A 20,464-nucleotide genomic window follows, 5' to 3' on the forward strand; every position below is an offset into this window, starting at 1 on the left:
ATATCAATATCCAATCTTATTCAATATAATTTTTCGATAAAATTAAATCGATTATATTAGTTGTTTCATATAAATTGAAAAGTACTTTAGAGATTGGGGTTTGTGTGAATTAAACGAACAACTACCAACAAACAAACACAAATACCATCATCGTTTTATCGGTTCTACTCCAAAATTCACATTGCATAGTTCAACAACAAAACGTCAAAAGTAGTAGCGAGAAAAACACAAAAACAAAACAGCTCTAGATTCGAGGTAGACATTTTTGTTTGTAAGTGAAAAGCTTAAAAGAATATTGCTTTGCTGATCCCGCTGATTTAAGCTTGAGTGCTTAAAGATATAACTTGTGTTATCAAAGTTCTTTGGAAGGAATAATACTATAAAAAGGCAAAACTCAAAACATTTTCATAAACTTTATCATTGTCAATTATCATTTACTCCGATATTCTACTTTCTTGCTTGAAAATTATTATTATAATTTTTAAACGAAAAAAAGGATAAAGTTAAGATTTATTAAAATTAAACAAAGTTAAATTAAAAATATTTTAAAAAATTATTATAGATGGCAAAAATATATAATTATTTATAAGATATAACAAAAATTTAAAAAATCCTTATAAAGATGGATGAATTTCGCTATATTTCAAAAATAGTTTCAATATTTTGTTATTTTTATGTTACGAATACTAAATTTAAATATCATAAAACCAAAGCGTATTTTAATCTTACACATACGTGTATATATATATATATATATATATATATGGTATTAGGGAACCATACACTAAGGTTTTGCTTACGTGGCAAACAGTAAATAGATGATAGCACGTATGAAACTTTTAACTTCTTTTATTTAATCTTTAAAAGGACTTCAAGATAATTGTGACACGTGGCAGATTTGAATCGTACGTGTGCATATCCACCTAATAATTTCTTATTTCTTTTAAATTAATCACATCTTCTCCGTTCATATACACAGAAAGAAATCAACTGAACTCCTATTTTTCTTCCACGGCGGACGCAACGACAGGCGATTGAGACATCCGTGCACTGCAAGTAATCTTCTCCCAACGCATTTGTCTCATCACGAAGCCTTATCTCTCGTCGGTTTCTGAAATCTCTTCACTCAGCATTATTGAATATTCATTTCATTTCGTTTCATGTGGTTCTCTCTATGCGATGCGATTCTGATTATTTACTGTATAGCTCTTTAGAGATTCGAACGTGAAAATCTGCTCTGGATTTGTTGATTTCGGTGCTTTGACTTTTACGCTGTGGATAGGATACGATTAATTTTACTCATTTGGTAATGTGAGTTGTGTTTGTTTGTGTTTTTCGTTCTCCTCTTTTTGTACGTGTTTTTCGTTTTTTTTTCGATCTGGTTTTGGATAAAGTGGAGTGAGAGACGAAGCGTTTATTAATTTTTCAGGATTTTTGTTTTTCTTTTGCTTGATTGTGGGAAAAAGTAGTCCGGTTGCTATGCATGTATATGTGTTGGAGGAGGGAGTGCATGTGCAGGACCGTGTCTAATGTTTTGCGTACTTTTGAATCGAAATGAAAATGACTTTTGGTAAAGTTTTGCAAAGTAAATTTAAACGTGCAATAGCATCAATTGTAAGAGAATCTTGATAAAGAAGATGAAAAGGAATTTATGAGGTTTTTGATTAGCTGCTATTTTGGAGCTTTATTTAGTAGCAGTTCGTTAGTATTGGTGGAATGTATATGAAAGTGATGATTGTTGTTTGATTATGCCTACTGTAGTTGATGCCATGCTCGGGAACGGAGTTGTTGGGATTCTATCTGAGTCTTGTAACAAGTGGGAAAGAAGGGTGCCTCTAGCACCAGAACACTGTGCTCGACTTCTGCATGGAGGAAGGCAGAAAACTGGAATATCTCGTATAATTATTCAGCCATCAACCAAACGCATCTATCATGATGCTCAATACGAGGATGTAGGCTGTGAAATTTCTGAGGATTTATCAGAATGCGGTCTCATTCTGGGTGTCAAACAACCCAAGGTGTGATAAGTTCTTTTTATTTACCTTTGCCCATTTTGTTTATTTATATTGCAAAGAACAGATGATTGATTCAGGTTTTTTTGGCAGCTGGAAATGATTCTTCCTGATAGAGCATATGGCTTCTTCTCCCACACTCACAAAGCGCAAAAGGAAAACATGCCTTTACTAGATAAGGTGCCACAACTGTTTGATTTTTACTTGACAACTGTGCATTCCGTTCGACAAATAGTTTTCTTCTAATCTTCTATTTGGCATTCAGATATTATCAGAAAAGGCATCATTATATGATTATGAGCTTATAGTTGGAGATCACGGGAAAAGGTTACTTGCATTTGGAAAATTTGCTGGCAGAGCTGGATTTATAGACATTTTGCATGGATTAGGACAGAGTATGCTTCATTCCTGGAATACTTTTTTAACGTTTGATTTGTGATATTTTCCTGTCTTGTCAATTCGATAGAAATATATTTAGGGGTGAAGATGGGAGGGGGTTTGTCACTTTGAGTAGGCTGGGACAATAAATCTAACTTAATTCATCTATCTAAACTTTGTTATCAGTGAAATTTTTCTTATAGAAACCACAAGAATCTATCTTCAAATTCTCTTCAATAATTTGATTCTGTATTAGTGGTCATCACCTAAAACTCAATTTGTTTCTGCATTTTCTGTCTTCTTCTTGCCCACTTCAAATCCTTTAAATCTATCAAACATTCAAAGCATTCAGAATTCTCGAGTTTGATTTTTTCCCTTTCATATGCAAAACATGGGGACAGTTGGATGCTCTGTTATAATAAACAATGATAATATCCCAAAAATGGTTATCTGTGCAGGATATTTGAGCCTTGGAATTTCCACTCCGTTCCTGTCGCTGGGTATGTCATACATGTATCCATCCCTGGCTGCTGCAAAGGCTGCAGTGATATCTGTGGGCGAGGAGATTGCAACACAGGGCTTGCCACCGGAGATTTGTCCGTTGGTCATTGTGTTTACTGGTTCAGGAAATGGTATTATATATTTTAATTGATTGGTTCTTTCATAATTCGTAGTATTTAGAGCTACAAATCCACAAGCTGCTCACAATTGTTTTCTCCCTATAATCCCAACCCAAACTTTAATGCATGACTAATCATACTGGATGATATTTTTTTGTTATAGAAATAGATATTGTATTAATTCATAAAATGTTTTGAGAAAAATGAAAATATTAGAAAATCAAGCATTTAGAACACTAAGATGTAAGAATAGTTCCAAAATTTAAATGTTTATAGTTTTGGTTAAACAAAAAATGAGAAGTAAAAGTCGTTTCTAGATAATTTGTCACTATGCTTTTTCATCATACAATATACAAACCTTCATTTTCACCCAAAACCAGATGAAGGGCTGACACTGCCCACATCAAGAATGTCCCACCTCCTGCAAATGTTTAGAATCGAACTACCTCAAGAACAACCACAGAAATTAAACTTCGCCATGTTAAAATTTCATCCATTTTATAAAACCCCTTTTTCACTTTGACTGACACAAACAAAATGAAGTAGACTCACGAGAATATCTCCCTAGCCACAGCCAATACTCTCGATATATTCACATCAACGAATAGGATTACCAATACCCAGGCACCTTAACTATTTTGATTTTAATACACTTTTCCAATCAAAGAACTTTTTTTTGTTTGTTTATCTGTGGAGAATCAAATAATTGACCTTTGGGTTAGTAATTGATGCCACTAAGCTATACTCGATTGGCTTTATGAGAATAATCTTGTGATCTTACATACCAAAGAAATTAAAAAGAGCAACAGATCGAAATAAGCCAGATCCCAAAAAGAATTGTTACAGCTTTTCGGGAAAGTTGTAAACTTGTGCATCAATGAAATTACCTTGATATGGACAACCTGAAAATAGGTCAATTAGTTTTGGCATATACTATCGACAGATATGAACTCCAAAAAGAAAAGCAATATCCTAATATGCAAATACATTTGGTTTCAAACTATCATATTACTGACAGATCAACTTTCAAGTTTCTCATGCAATTATCTCATAAAGAAAGTGACCGTTACATTGGCTTGCATACTTACTGAATCATGGTTGATTGACTTTCAAGTTTCTCATGTATCAATTATGTTATATTATACACGTGTGAAATAGATATCAAATTTCAAGTTTCTCATACCCCCTATTAAGTATGTTCACAGTAGGAGAAAGAAATAGCTTGTATCACACATTATACACGTGTGAAATAGATATAAGTCGGTAAAGGGTTAGTATAAATAGTTTTCTGTTAGGTGGGAAAGGGCATGAAAAATCTGTTAGTGTTGTTATTGTAACTTCTTGAAAGATAGAAGGACAATAGTGAGAGAAAAGAATTGAGTTCTACTCAATTCTTTCTGATTGTAATTGATATTCTTACATGAATAAAGAGAAATTACAGTAAAGAAAGTAGAGTTCCTTCAGATAGTGACCGTTACATTGGTTTGCATACATCCTCCACGAATTTGATCTCCCTTTGATTTCCTGTGCAGTTTCTCATGGAGCACAAGAAATTTTCAAGCTTCTTCCTCACACTTTTGTGGACCCGAGTAAACTTCCAGAAATTTGTGGGAAGGTGGGTTTCAGGTACCCCTTCACATATCCTATTCACAAATGATTTAACATAGTTGTTCATTTCAATAATGAACCAGTTGATTGTTGTCAAGCAAGTTGAAAATTCAAAGTTGGTGATAGGTAAGCCAGCACCATTAGGTGAAGGTGTTGGCAGTATTATGGGTTCTCCTCCTCAGTCATATGCCTATTAGAAACATTGGTTACCCAACATGTCGACTTTTATTTAATGGAATTGGGGAGTGCTCTGACTTGATAATGTATTATAACTGTTCTTAGAACATCCATAATTCACAAATCCTTCCTTTCTTTACTTGTCTTCACTCTTCCCCCTTCTTGTTGCTTCATTGTCTAGTATCTATATAATTTTTCCCTTATAACATTTTACCACCATGAGAAATAGATACAATGAATAAATTCTCAAATGAAATTGAGAACAGTTTTTAAAAAGACTTGTCATCTATTTGTTTGACACATATTTGTAGTTTGTAGAAACCATAAGCTACTTAAAATTGAAGTTAAATAAATTATTGAAAAATGTGAAATTTGAATTTCTTAGAACGACAACATCTTATTTTTAGTGTCTTAAAGAATTGAACATCAAATATTTAAGAATGAATATATTAATTGATCTTAATTACTTATTATATTTGTAATTGGAGTAAATGACCTAGCCTTATTTTTCATTATTATGTCATTGCAATTTTGACATACTTGTTGCAGAAAGAAAAATAAGGTAGTTGAAATCTACAACTTTTCCATGTACATAATAAGTTTACAATCTCCTCTATGAACTCAGATATTTTTCAGTCTTTGTGGCCATCCTTTCTTGACATTAGATGCTCTCTATTATGTTAAACATCATATATCTTCTGCTACAGAGATGCTTATTTTCTGATATTGACTTTAATACACTGATTGGTAAAATCAGCATGTAGAATTTTTAATGTTTTTATTATTTTATCAAAAAAATTTCATCATTGGAACCTTCATTTTCTTAAAAATTATCTATTATCATTATCCTCATCATTTTAAGGACGTTAATTATTTCACCTTTGGCAGAGATCACATTCAGGGATAATTTGAATCAAGCAAGATTCAAACTGACTAGTGGTTAATTGCATTGTATTACATGCAAGAGAAATTTTCAATGTACACATTGTTAAACCAATGCTTGTTCGTACTCACTAGAACTTTAGCACGTTCTTGTTCTATCTGGAGGATAATTTAATTTTTTTGAGTTACTTTTAGATACTTAATGCTCAACAGTTTTTCTACCACTGTTCTTAGAATGTGGAACTTCGCCAACATGGAGCAACAAAAAAGAGGGTCTTCCAAGTATTTGGTTGTGTTGTGAGCTGCCAACACATGGTTGAGCACAAAGATTCCACAAAAAAATATGATAGAGTAAGTTTTTATCCACCTTTCTTTCGCTTGAGTCAATTTGTGATTGGTATTTGGAATTTTCCTATTTTCTTTTTGAAATGTAAAATATACAAAATATCAGTTGCTTTGCATGGTAAAATCAATTGATTAGAGAGTGGATGGATTGATCAAAGAAGGGTCGTGTAGTTTCAGATAAATTTGCAACACAAAAATCATGTACGTACAATGTAGAAACCACAAGAATACGGCCACATCATTCTTAAACATTAGAACATAAGTGTGGTATAATAAAGAAAATATGGAATCAGTTTATGAAAATTATTCACGACATGTCTCCCCAATGATACATCTGTTACATTTCTGGTAGTTATAGACTCTGATGCTGTGGTATTATCAAAATACCTTTGGTTGAATCAGAAAGTTGCAAAGTGAGAAGTTTTATGCCATGAATCTACTTTCAGTCGTGGAAAATTATTTCTTATGGGTTTTATGTAGTCTCATGATATATTGCCTTTTAAAGCCTTTTGGCATGTCCTTTCCCCAGATGACTACATTGCTTTAAGTTTTTACTTCCTGTATCTAAGTTCATTTGTGAACATCTGGGTTTCCTATAAAGTCCTTCTTTGTCTGCAATTAAGTGTTTCAATGTCTTTGCATGCCTTTTTCTTTGTATGCGGTTTTATGGGAGAAAATGAACCTAAATTTCAGTTCTTATTTTGTTTTTCAGGTTGATTACTATGCTCATCCAGACCAATATAGACCTATATTCCATGAAAGGATAGCTCCATATGCTTCTGTTATTGGTATGCTTTCTTTTCCTTATTGCCTTGTTAACTTCAACTGAGATACATTTACTCACATCTTTTTGTTTTAACTGGCATAGTGGAAGTCAGATATCTTTACCTTTTCCCATTTCTACTTTCTTTTCCTACTTTCTGGATCTTACTTGAATATATACCCATTCACTATTAATCTTTATTAAAGAGATGATTGGTTATTTTGTAGCTACAAGCCTGCATGCTTAACTGAAATTGAAAGGGGTGCATTTTGCATTTGCATTTGGATTTGTGGGCAACATCTTCCATTTCTTTTGTTCTACAATATTTCTAATCTTCATGTGATGCATGTGATTTTATTATTCCCATATCAAGTGTAGATCGTCCATTCATTGTGCAGCCCCTTTTATAAAACTTGACGTTATATGATGGAAATATTCTCACTTATATAATGAAAATGAACTTTCAGTGAACAATTATATAATGCTTCATTACTGGATACTTGTACTAGAATGAGGCAGGATTATGTTGGTTGGATACAACAGCATACTTATCTTGCTACATTTTGCCAATTTCTTCGCTGTTTTGTAGTAAATTGCATGTATTGGGAGGGAAGATTTCCACGGTTGCTGACCACCTTGCAGTTTCAAGATCTAATGAGAAGCGGATGCCCTCTTGTTGGAATTTCAGATATAACTTGTGATGTAGGGGGTTCAATAGAATTCATTAATCAGACAACGTCAATCGACTCTCCTTTCTTCCGGTACCTAAGATTAATATTCATGGATTAGAGTCTTTAGACAATCACTCCCTCTCTATCTCCTCTTATTGTGATCATTAATTTTGTTTAATAAATTCCATATTGCTTGAGGGTCCTAGAAATTTGGCTGGTTTTCTGTTGTGGATACTTCAGTGTCATCGTTTTATGTGCTTGAACGTGTAAAAAAATGTGCACTTTTCAGATATGATCATATTAGTGATTCGTACCACCATGATTTGGAAGGCAATGGTGTGATATGTTCAGCTGTTGACATTCTTCCAACAGAGTTTGCCAAAGAGGTGAATGGAATATTTCTCTTTTCCGGGTATTTATTCCATGGAGTTTTTTGTTTTCGTTTTTTTGTGGTGGGGTTGGAGGGTGGGGGGAAGTAAATCACGAATACTTAATTTAGTTGATAATCCACCGTTAGAGTCTGTACCAAATATCATAATGTGCCCCCCTCACCTTCTCCTCTCATCCCCCAAGAGTTATACCATTTTAACTCCACTTCTAGATTTTTACATACACAGTAGATAGATGACTGCAAAGAGGGATAAAAATAATATTTTATTTTTTATATGTATTTTTAATTCTCTTTGTTTAACAAATTCTTTTATTTTTGAAAGGCCTCCCAGCATTTTGGAGACATCCTATCGACATTTGTTGGCAGTCTTGCCTCTGTGGTTGACATTCTAGAGTTACCCATGCATTTGAGGAGAGCCTGCATAGCTCATAGAGGGGCACTAACCTCCTTGTATGAATATATTCCACGTATGCGGAAGTCTGAATCTGAGTATGCTTCTGTATTCACCACCTTGCCATTTTATTTTGAGTTGTGTGTGCTCATCTTCAGTTCACTACATAATTGTGTGGTTCCCAGATGACTGCATGTGGATTTTCTTGAAGTTGATGTTAAAACTCAGAATTCAATGAACTTGACCACACATATAACTGGAAAAATTGTCCAAGAGCCTGGGAAGGCATTTGACATATAAGTATAACAGTGCATCTTGAGCGCTTGTTTTTCCTTTTATAATAAGCATCTGAACATTATACTTGGCTATTAACGTATAACTACTTTCTAAGATCACGTTTTAATGGCTAATGCTATGCTTTATCCTTTTCTTTAATAACTGAAACTATTTGATGTAGTAGGACTAGGTTATCATGGTCAAATCCTTAATTTATTAGGATAAGGATTAGGATTTGTTTATTTGATTTATTAAGATTAGAATTAGTTTCTTTTATTATTTAGGATTAGGATTAAGTTTCTTTTATTAATTAGGATTAGTTTGCTTTTGTTAAGTTTCTTTTATTAATTAGGATTAGGACTAGGATTAGTTTACTTTTGCTATAAATAGTGGATTTGTTTTCTTGTATTCACAACTTCAAAACATTAATAAAATTCTCTCATTTGAGTTACATCTCTATTATTCTTAACTTTCAGAGAATCTTCTGTGGATATTGCCAATGGCCACTCCAACAAAATGTTCAATATACAGGTAGGTGGCTGAAGGATGTATATTAGATATTGTTTCTCAGGTTTACCCATAATCCACAAATTTAAATCCTAACTTTATTTGTTCTTCCAGGTGTCTCTGAGTGGCCATTTGTTCGATCAATTTCTAATAAATGAGGCCTTAGATATTATTGAAGCAGCTGGTGGCTCATTTCACTTGGTTCACTGTCAAGTGGGCCAGAATGCAAATGCTATGTCACACTCAGACCTTGAAGTAAGCAGGCTCCCAACTCAGTTTAGTGTGTCATAAAACTGATCTTATTTAATTTTTTTTCCTTCGAAATCCTCATTTGAGGTCAAGCAGTACTAATGCCTGTATCTCTTTTTTTTTTATTTAATTAACTGTATCTCATTTCTTAGAGTTCTTTGATTGAATTGAACTGGATGTTTTCTCCTTATTCCGATAAAAAGGGGTTTATACTTGCTGGAATCAAATTCTTGTGAAGTATGTATCAATTATAGATCCAGGATATGCTGCATTTGGATTATATTCGTGTCTCTGTTAGTAGTTCTTAATATTTTTTCAGGTGCTCAGGAAAAAAAAACATTGTTTTGAAAGTATATTATTGCAATTTATTCATCAATTTGTATTCTTTCTCTTAAAGCCCTCGTTTGCCATTCAAATTTATTATTTTGTGTGATCTTCCGGTCTGATAAACCATTTTTCCCCTTTGGTACTGTAATCAGTTGGACAAGTTCCTCGATGCCTATGCAGACATTAATTTGATTCATATTTTCCTTAAGTGATCATCCTACTTTTGGCAGATTGGTGCTGATGATATAGGGATTTTGGATAAGATCATTCACTCTCTAAGTCGGATGGCTAATCCACAAGAAAATCTTGATCTCGTAAATAATGAGACAAACAAGATTTTTCTTAAGGTTGGTAAGATTCAAGAGAGTGGCTTTAAAAGTGAAGATGTAAAAAGGAAGACTGCTGTTTTACTTCTTGGAGCAGGTCGGGTTTGTTATCCAGCTGTTGACCTCCTAGCATCAAGTGGAAATTCATGTTGTCAGTTCTGGAAAACTTTTCTTGAACAGTATGCTGAAGATTGGAATGATATTGAAGTAATCGTTGCTTCTCTCTACCTAAAGGATGCAAAAGAGGTAAAAAATTCTATAATTGCATTTAACCAATGTTACTACTAGAATATTATGGCTTTATACTGCATGGTAAGAGTAACAGGATAGGACAAATGGACTTTGTGAAAAGTGTGCACGTTCCCCTACTTTGATAGGGTGCTGTTCATGCATATCGTACAATTTAGCTTACGTGCATTTGATCTGTCTTTGAGTGCCATTCTAGATAACTGAAGATATCGCTAATGCAACAGCTGTTGAGCTTGATATTACGGATTCTGAGAAACTTTTTATGTATATCTCACAGGTACATACTTTCACATTTTCTCTTCAAAATATCCTTTATCGTGAGAAATATCTTCGACAAGTAAAAAATAAAAATGCATACATGTTGCTTTATGCTATAAGCATTGTGTTGCAGCAACGTGTTATTCATCAGTTTGTGTTTGTCTGACTCGTTTTCAGGTTGAAGTTGTTATAAGTCTGCTTCCACCCAGTTGCCATCTTACTGTAGCAAATGCATGTATTGAGGTACTATCTAGTGATAAATCATATGATTTTTTATATACTGTACTTCATTCTTTTCATCGAGGCTTTTTGCTATATAGCGTTAAATGATATAGTTTTCACCTCATATCTTTGAGTTTATTATATTTGATGAGCATTGAAGAAGAAGGTTGAGTTCAACAATGACATGTGGGGTGCGGGGACTTGAACTTGTCATCTTTTGACCGATAATATATGTCTTAATCAGTTGAGCTATCATCACAACGTGTGATGAAGTTAAGGAATTAAACTATGTAAAGATGTCGCCTAGATCTTTTCTCTTTGAATATTTATTTTATTATTTTGGTTTTTTACGTAATTTAAGAAACTTGTGGTAGAAGATGTTTCAATCTTTTTGTGGATAATATGTTTAGATTTTTGTACTTTTGAAGTTTGCACCACATGAAATAAGAAAAAACAAAATTATTTAAAGATGTTTGTGCAAGACATCAGTAAGGAAAGAGTATATCCTTTACGAGGATCATGGCAGTAGGAAGTTGAACCCAAGGAAGGGAGAGTTTATGTTACAAGAAACTACTAGAAAGTGTAATGCATATGACAACAATTTATCAAGGAGTGGTTGGTGAAAAAAAAAAACAAGTGGCTACTAAAAGAGAGGAATTTAAACTTCTCACTGAATTTTTTGTAATTATTCGTTAGATCTCATTTTACTTGATTGGAGGCCCTTGTAGTTTGCCTATTTTTATGGCCTCTATTTTTTCTATGTCATTGTATCATTTCATTTTTCCTCATTTTTTCTCAAAAAGTTTAGTTTTTAATTAAAAGGAAAAAAAAAAAAAAAGAGGAACTTTTAAAGAATGTGAGAGTGGGATGGTATGCAACGTTCTGCCATCCCTATCTCATTCCTAGCCTTGGGTGAGTGTCGTTGAGTGTGAGTGGGTTTGTTTGAATAGGGTAGAAGTTTTGAAAGAGCCATAATCTTGTGGAATCTTGGGTTTGTTGGATTAAGGGTCATGGATTAAATGCTTCAGTTGTAAGTGGGGAATTTGGGTGTCGAACTGTCTGTGATTTTCTAACTTCTCTATTTAATTCAATGGAAAGCCTGAGGTTCTTTTTTTATTTTCTTTAAATGAATAGTGTCATTGGTGTCACTCAAATGAGAGAATTTTATTAATGTTTTGAAGTTGGGAATACAAAAAGACAACTACTCTATTTATAGCAAAAGTAAACTAATCTTAATCCTAATTAATAAAAGAAACTTAATCCTAATCCTAAAAAATAAAAGAAGCTAATTCTAATCCTAATAAAAGAAAAAAAAGTAATCCTAATCCTAATTCTAATAAATCCTGATTCCAATAAATTAAGGATTTGACCATAATACCCTATTCCTACTACTCATTTCTATCCCTCCCAAAAAACTTGTCCTCGAGTTTTAAAACAAAAATGAAGGTAAAAATAGAAAAGTAAGCCGGTCAAATGGAGGCATCTTGGTACTTCAGAGGGTTATGGACAATTGGACATTTAAGGTTAATTCAAAAAAGGAATATTTGTGAAAGAATCGTGAAAACGTTCACTTTGTATTGCTACTTTTTTTTTTCATTGATTCTTGCGTAAATTGTGATCCATCCGGGATTAGTGTAGCCTAAAATTTATCTTCATCTTCGTAGAAAATTGTTTCTTCATTTTTATGTTCAAAAGCATCAATTTTGATTGGTTTGGTTTCCTCTACAACTCTGCCAACTTCATCTTCTTCGTCCAAAGTAGGGAATTTTGTTGCTCCCCATTTTTTGTTGTTAATGATTTTCATTTCAACGCTTAGAGTTATGATCATGTTTTCTTCCGTCTTTGAAATTTTGGATGGGTTATTTCCCGATTTTTCCTCAATTGTCGAAATAGAAAATATTTTCGTCGTTTTCATTCCCACAAGTTGTGAATACAAGAAGACAACTACTCTATTTATAGCAAAAGTAAACTAATCCTAATTCTAATCCTAATTAATAAAAGCAACTTAATCCTAATGCCAAATAATAAAAGAAACTAATTCTAATCCTAATAAATCAAAGAAATTATTCCTAATCCTGATCCTAATAACTTAAGGATTTGACCATAATACCAATACCTATTCCTACTACATCAGTCATTCAGGTAAACAATCCCTCTCTTCAACCTGTTTTATTTTGTAATGATTGGTGTCTTTGTTAGACTTATTTTTATGGAGATGGAAAGAGGTTTTTGGACTATAGGGTGACGAAGGAGAGAGTTCACACCAACTGTAATTGGCAATCTATGCTGTTTTCTCGTGCTTCAGAGTCCAAGAATCTGAATATTGGGTAAAATGTCAAGAGAGTTCTATTTGTAAGGATAATTGCTAGTTGTTTGTTCATTTGTTGTTTTATTATTATTATTTAACTTTAAATTTGATCTTGTCTTATAAGTAAGAATTGTGCTTTTGTTTTTGATCTTAGACATGAAGAAACTACGCATTGTTTTTTCTTTTCTTTTCTGTATTCTAATTTAGACATGATTTCTTTTGTTTGCAGCTTAGGAAGCATTTAGTCACTGCTAGCTACATTAATGATGCCATGACATTGCTAGATGAAAAGGCTAGGAATGCTGGTATAACAATTCTTGGGGAGATGGGTCTGGATCCTGGAATAGGTAGTCTAAACCTTTTCTTCTAGATTATCATAACGGCTAATGCTATTGAAAGATTTCCTTGCCATGTAATCTTTTGAATTGGACTAAGTTTGGCTGACTAATCTAGATTTTAAAATTACATACTTCTCTGGTTTTAGAACAGTGAGAGTAGAGAGAATTCTGGTACAATTTCACTCATTCTTCATTTATTGACTGACAATTTTCTTTCATGTACCCTTTAACATTTGGTTATAGAAGATTCTGCAGCATGTGGATCATTAAACATAGATAACAATACATCCCTGACAACCTTGCTTACTTTTGCATCAGCTCTTTACTTCTACCTTCCAAAGAGTAACATCTCTGTGGAGGCCGTCCAATAATAATATTATTTGTCCTTCGAAGAACCATGAGTGCAAAATGGATTTCCAAGAAAATGAACTTTCATTCAAACTTCTTATTACATTACTTGTATCCCTTCTTCATTAATCTTTTCTTGTTGCTATTAAATTTCTTTGATATGTAAACTTCTCCACTAGATACACATAATGATGTAATCAGCATGCATCTGTTAATTAACTATAATTTTTATAAGTAGAACTTCATAATGCCGGTTAGAGAAAAGAAAAAAGAAAAAGAAATATCTAGTCTAAATGAGTTATTGCATAAGCTGGGTACTAGTTTTTCTAAAAAAGAAACCCTACTCATTTTTTCTTTTTTTTTTTTTAAAAGAAAAACCAGAAAGACCATGCAAGTGTTCCCTTTTCAAAAGGTGAAGTGTGGAAAGGGATATGTCTCTGATAACATCACATCTGAATCATAGTTTGTGTAAAATTAAGTAGGCAGACTACACAGATAGAAAAAGACTTGTATTTTCTAGTTCACTATGTCAGTAGTCCACAAGTTTAAAAATCAGTGGGGTAGAGCTGCAAAATGGTAGCATATTCATTAATTTCTTAAAGGCCTTTGACTTTGTCATATGAGATAATATTTTTATGTAACTTTTTTTAAAATTTATTTTTCCCTCACAATTTGTGCTTTGATGGACCGTGCTTCAGATCATATGTTAGCAATGAAGATGATCAATGAGTCACATCTCCAAAATAGGATAGTAAAGTCCTTTATGTCATACTGTGGGGGAATTCCATCTCCAGAATCAGCAAACAATCCATTGGCATATAAATTCAGGTACTTGTTTGAACGATCTGTCCTAATTCAGTTAGAACTTTGATGACTCTAAATTATTTTAAAAAGGTGAATCATAAACAAACGTGCAGAATTGATAAATGCTATCACTAAACTTGTGTATTTTCTCTCTATACCTATGAAAATTTAGGTGGAGTTGTGCTTGTACCTACATTTTTCCTGAATTAAATTTTAAACAGTGCTGATGATACTTTTAAGAAACTCTTAGAAGCTAAATTTAGTATCTATGAATTTTCAGATATCTTATAAATAAATTTGCATTTGGATTAGGAAACTGAAATAATATGTTAATGATTCTATGTTCTAAAAATTTTAAATGGCAATTGATTGAAAATAACGTTTAATCGTCTAATATAAACCGGGTAAGATTTTACAATACATGTAGGAATGCAAATTAAAAATTTCCGCAGTCTGGTATATTCAAATTGTGAAGATGTTGGCATAGATAAATACTCGGTCAAGATTGGAGAGGAACATACATTGACTCTTACTTCAAGCTTGATAGAGTAAAAAGTGATTATTGGAAGTTGGGAAATTTAATTTTAGTTTTAAAGTCAATTTTTCGTGAGGAAATTACAAGTTTAACTCTGAGGATTAACTTAATGTTGTACATGAGTGAGCATGCTGTACAAGATGGGGCAGAAAATTCATCATCCTGTGCCATATACTTAAATTGATGGAAGATTGTATTCATTTGAACGACTGAAACGTGAGCGAGTGAACTGATGAGTACACCAGAAACTTAGCATGGATGATGTCTTCTATGTAAATTAGTAAACTGCCAATTCACCCAAAAGCTTAAGCTGGTGTTTGAAGGCAAATTTAATTATAAATCACCAACACTCCCCCTCACTTGTGGGCGAAATATTTGAAAGGCCCAACAAGTGGAAATCAATTTTACCTCACTTGTGGACTGAAATGTTTGAAAGGCCCAACAAGTGGAAATTAATTTTTTAATTGGGGAGGAAACAACAATGCAGGGGCTTGAACATAGGACCTCCGAAATCGGTTTACGTGGAAACCCGAGAACCGGGAGAAAAACCACGATGTTTTTAGTTTTATTATTTTCTGATATGAATACAATAGGTACAAAGGGAGAGAATAAATAGAGTACAATAGGAGTAAGAAAGGAAAATATCTAGGAAATATTTAGGAAATAAAATCTTATATATTATTCTTTCCAAAAATAATTCTAACATAAATAAATGTTGGACCCTATAATCATATTAAGCCACTAACCTGCCGGCCTATGTGACACAAAGTTTATTTTCTAAGAGGCCAAGAAGGCTCTGTTTGTAAAAAAAACTTAAACATGTTCATAATCTTACCGTTCACAGTAGAAGTTTCCAAGACAATCCTAGTATATTTCTCTACTTCGGTTGCTTTGATTTGCACTCTTTTCAGTCAGATTCTCTTGAAAACGTGTTATGCATGAAAATGTCCAAGGTCTTCAATACTAAATATTCTACGACTAATCCTTGTGAAACTGGGTCATTTCTCAGAGTCACTTATTTTACATCTATTCAAAGCATCATCAAATTTTATGGAAATTCAGTAACATTTCTTACTTTTTGAAATATGTCAGTTGGAATCCTGCTGGGGCTATTCGAGCTGGAAGCAATCCAGCTACATACAAATACGAAGGAAAAACAGTAAAAGTTGAAGGTAAGCTGTCAACACTCTGCAAAAATTGAGTCAACGAGAATATGTTGACTCTGCACTTTATTTATCATTTTCTTGCTCACAAGAAAATATGCCTTCTGTTAATGGAGTATACAACTTACGAGCTTTAAACTCTTTAGTTTAGATACTTAACAGTCAACTGGTCAAAATTTTTGTATTCTGTTCATAGTTATAGTGTTAAGAAGATATATTAGCAGTAAACCTAACATTTTTCTTATTAATACTTCTTGATAAGATAATTTACTCGACCTTTTCAAACTGGCAGGAAAGGATCTTTATGACTCTGCTGTGAGACTACGCTTACCTGACCTTCCAGCTTTTGCTTTGGAGTGCATTCCAAATCGAAATTCCTTAATTTATGGGGATGTATATGGCATTGGGCATGAGGCATCAACCATATTTCGAGGAACCCTACGCTATGAAGGTATGTTCTCTCATGGCTTTTAAACATGTTTTCTTGAAGAGACTAAAAACCTCGATTGACACATCTTGAGGATATCTGGTTAACTATGAAAGTTAAGCTGAGTGTAACCATAAATCTTAGAGAAAATCTGGTTAAATATGAGACACAGGTCTATATGAAAATAAACTGTTACATTTTCCATGCTTTTGAGGACAGTAGAGGAGAAAGTTGCAATCAGTAGGCTTTACTTAGTTTTGTGTAATAAGCTCTTTAGTAGCAAGTCACACATAGGTTATTCTGATTTCAACTTAAGAAATTATGTTTTTGTAACTCATTTATAGTTAATATGTATAGGTTTTAGCGAAGTGATGGGAACCTTGGCAAGAATTGGATTTCTAGACGCAGAAGTTCATTCCTTTCTTAGGAACGGGAGACCACTGTTTCGAGATTTCTTGCTTGAGCTTCTCAAAATTAAGGGAGTCTCGAGTGGCTCCACCATTGGAGAGAAGGCCATCAGTGAGAGCCTTATTTCAAGTGGACTATGTAAGGTGCAAGAAACTGCTGTAAAAGTAGCCAAAACAATCGTGTACGCAGCTCCTGTGATTCCTTTTCTTGTCAAAAGATAAATTCTATTTTCTGCATTAGGGGCTAACAATGAAAATGGATCTACCCTTTCCATGGATCAGATTCTTAGGACTTCATGAGCCAACAGAGATTCCTTCATCTTGCCAAAGTGCATTTGATGTTACCTGTTACAGAATGGAAGAAAGGTTAACCTACTCGAAAAATGAGCAGGTACACTTTCCTTTTTCCTTGTTAATCTTCATTCATTACTATGTGAATTTTTTATCACAAAGTTATGTTTGTCTGGTTTGTCTTTGGTAACTTGATGTCAAAAAAGGGCAAAATTTCTATTTCATAAAAAGAGGAATGCTCTATTGTTCCCATCTTTGATCATCAGTCCAAAGTGAGCAGCCTTTATTTGAAAGATTTCGAAAAATAAAGATATCTACTTGAAGGCCTGGGGTTAGGTTTATTTCAGCTTTCAATTAAATTGTCGTAGGATCAAACGAATGAAAGACCTTATAGTGCAAAATAAAGTTTGGTATTTTCAGGGTTACTTGTGAGGCTGAGTAGATATTTATTTGGAAAAGGAATAGGAGAATTTCTATCCAAGATTTTCTTTCTTAGTCTTTGGATGTGTTGAAAATTTTACAACCATTCTTTATGAGGCCTCCGATAATGAGAGAGAAGAGGTATGACTGGAAACTCCAAGGGGGCAAACTAGTTAGTGGGACCGTATTGGGAGTTCGGTAGGTGTGAAGAATCTGGTGAGAGCAGTGTCTTCCTTGCAGAGGATTCTCTGCTCTCTCGAATGTGCTGAGGGTATGCTTGTTTTACTTTTTCTACCATAATCATCGAACTATTGTTTGCATTTTCCGTTAGTAGATGTACTAGGAGACTATTGCCCTGTGATTTCTCAGAACCTTCGTGTTCTTGGGTTTTCTACGTGTAGGTGAAGAGGAAGCAAAAATTCCTCTTACGATATAATTAATGCATAATATCAACATATTTACCAATATTTCTACAACAAGTTCATTTCTTATGATGATCAGGATATGGTACTTCTACATCATGAAATACAAGTAGCAACACCAGATGATCAACAAACTGAATGTCGCAAGGCCACGTTACTAGAATTCGGGACGACGATGAATGGAAAGAGCACCAGTGCAATGGCTCTTACTGTTGGTATTCCAGCTGCTATTGGGGCTTTGGTAATGAGACCTATACTTGTTTTTGTACCACAATCTTGATTAAAGCTTCAACTTTGAGTAATGTTGCTACAATATGTCAATACAGCTTTTACTGACAAACAAAATCAAGACTCGTGGAGTTTTAAGGCCCATTGAATCTGAAGTTTATATTCCAGGTTAGTGCAACCGTATCACTTTCTTCTAGTTTGGGTTTACATTTCTTAAATCGTTAATCATGAAATGCATGGAAAATAAGCATTTTAAGTCTTTTACCATGAAAAATATGGTTAGTTTACTTCGACTTTAACTTAACTTAATGACCAAGGTTTCATAATTATTTGGTTTTTTAAAAGTTATTTCTATTTTCTTTCATCTTTCTGTAATAGAGTTGAATTCTTGTCAAACTCTAAAAAAACAAATATTCAAAAACTATTTTTTTTTTTTTTTTAATTTTCAATACACAATTGGCATTTTAAAACATTGGTAAAAGTATAAATATTGAATATTTGAAGTAAAGGAGATGTTTGTAGGCTTAGTTTTCAAGAGCTGATTATTGAACAAATCTTATTCGTGATTTAAAAGGAATAAAATCAAGTACTTGATATGAGATTCATAAAGGCCAATAGGGCAAGTCAAGGTAATCAGCCCATGAAGTAGACTAAGAAATTGGCTTTTTGTCACTCGACCAATGGTGAAGGGTTGTATCCAATAAAGTTCCTTGTTCAATTACTTTAAATCAAACTTACAATTCATAGAAATTATCAAACTTTCTAACCTTTTTTCTTCTTCTCTTTTTTGGTCATGCTGCAGCCTTGGATCTTTTACAAGCATATGGTTTCAAACTAACAGAGAAGGTTGAATCCTAGCTTTGGTTCTTTCTCACAATAATAAAGGGTACAATCACCTAGCAAAGTAATATAGTAATAAATAACTAAAATCCTACTATAGTAACATGGAAATCAATTATCATCTTGATCTAATACTCAAAAACAACCCTCAAAAATTATTTATATGTGGCCGTTACACTAGAATCTCATCAGAAAATTTTGATCTCTAGCAATTGTAACGCTAAAATCTATCAATAGAGTTTCTATCGATACTAGTCCTCTAGCATTGAAACTCATTTCATGTAATCTCTTCAAACTAAAGCTTTCAAAGTCGTAGGATCTTTTTCTCTGTTAGAGAATTTCCTCTAACCTCTCTTTTTTCGTTCCATCTCAAAGAGAAATTAACAATTCTTTAGAGGAATTTTTATGATGGGGTTGGAGTTGGGGGTTTTCATGACGAGAGGTAGAATTTTACATTCTATATAAATTTAGTATAAAAAGAACAATTTATGGCAAGTAATGCTCTCCTTTTTCACTTTGCTTATAAATCAAATTGATCGACTCCTTTTATTGCAAATTCGTGTCTTACATTAAAAACTAAAAAATTAAGTGATGCAATTTTATTAAAAAATATATGTGGGCAGTGTTATGTCAATTGATTCGAGTCATGTCATGTTGAGCAAATTTAGGTAGTTCTTAAATTTTTACAATTTTGCTTCAGCGTAAAACTAAAAAGAACTAAAGAATGACACACGCACGCCTAAAGAAACATATAATTTGTACAAACTTAATCCTAATAAATTTATCGATGTATGTATCAAAGAAAGTTTATTACAAATTTTTTCCACTCTACTGTACTTAAATACATCTTGTTGATTAAATTTATTAAGGTTAAATCATGGTATTTGCAATGGTAACCGATTCGTGACAAATTCAATATTCTAACCATACTAGTATTAATAAGAGGTAAATGTATCTTCTATTAGGTTTTATATCATTTTCGAATGCAATGCCAGTCAAATCTAATGTAGTCGACAACACTGTAATTGAGTGGGATTACTTTTTCAATATTTTTTAGATTATCATTTATGCATTATATTTCCAAATAAACATGATGCAAAATTAAAGAGGAGGTGATAAACACTATATGAATCAAGTAATAAAATAATATCCATCAACTAGCAACCATAAATATTAATTGCAAATACACATATAGGTGTATATTTGCAAGTCGTATTTGACAACGTTAAGAACATTTTTAGTTGGTCTTTTTAAAAGTTTTTTTTAATATAAAAAAATATA

The 20,464-nt window shown here is 33.0% G+C and overlaps 1 protein-coding gene across 6 annotated transcripts; it reads left to right on the forward strand.

Moving 5' to 3' along the window:
- Positions 1 to 945: 945 nt before the first annotated feature.
- On the forward strand, positions 946 to 19,531 carry LOC103492407 (alpha-aminoadipic semialdehyde synthase). 6 transcript variants are annotated; one of them, XM_008452765.3, is made up of 26 exons: positions 988 to 1,103; positions 1,207 to 1,311; positions 1,762 to 2,018; positions 2,106 to 2,192; positions 2,278 to 2,407; positions 2,849 to 3,022; positions 4,543 to 4,625; positions 5,912 to 6,028; positions 6,735 to 6,810; positions 7,375 to 7,546; positions 7,746 to 7,842; positions 8,170 to 8,336; positions 8,991 to 9,045; positions 9,136 to 9,276; positions 9,828 to 10,169; positions 10,369 to 10,449; positions 10,608 to 10,673; positions 13,190 to 13,307; positions 14,345 to 14,474; positions 16,078 to 16,157; positions 16,441 to 16,599; positions 16,933 to 17,164; positions 17,265 to 17,373; positions 18,195 to 18,356; positions 18,442 to 18,511; positions 19,146 to 19,531. In XM_008452765.3, exons 3-26 carry the CDS (start codon positions 1,770 to 1,772, stop codon positions 19,199 to 19,201), a joined length of 3,153 nt encoding a protein of 1,050 aa, XP_008450987.1. In that variant the 5' UTR covers positions 988 to 1,103; positions 1,207 to 1,311; positions 1,762 to 1,769; the 3' UTR covers positions 19,202 to 19,531. The 6 variants fall into 6 exon arrangements, with proteins under 6 accessions (XP_008450989.1, XP_008450987.1, XP_008450986.1 ...); XM_008452764.3 differs by having other exon boundaries at positions 1,207 to 1,306; XM_008452767.3 differs by lacking the exon at positions 1,207 to 1,311 and having other exon boundaries at positions 946 to 1,103.
- The last annotated feature ends 933 nt before the right edge of the window (positions 19,532 to 20,464 follow it).

Source organism: Cucumis melo, chromosome 2 (assembly GCF_025177605.1).
Source record: "Cucumis melo cultivar AY chromosome 2, USDA_Cmelo_AY_1.0, whole genome shotgun sequence".
In the NCBI taxonomy this organism is placed as follows: domain Eukaryota; kingdom Viridiplantae; phylum Streptophyta; class Magnoliopsida; order Cucurbitales; family Cucurbitaceae; genus Cucumis; species Cucumis melo.

Bases quoted from the DNA above. Each gene is read 5' to 3' on its own strand.
- LOC103492407 (XM_008452767.3), top strand. From the start codon at position 1,770: ATGCTCGGGAACGGAGTTGTTGGGATTCTATCTGAGTCTTGTAACAAG. The intron at 2,019-2,105 runs GTGTGATAAGTT...TTTTTTTGGCAG, and splicing joins TGGGTGTCAAACAACCCAAG to CTGGAAATGATTCTTCCTGA. The intron at 18,512-19,145 runs GTTAGTGCAACC...GTCATGCTGCAG, and splicing joins ATCTGAAGTTTATATTCCAG to CCTTGGATCTTTTACAAGCA.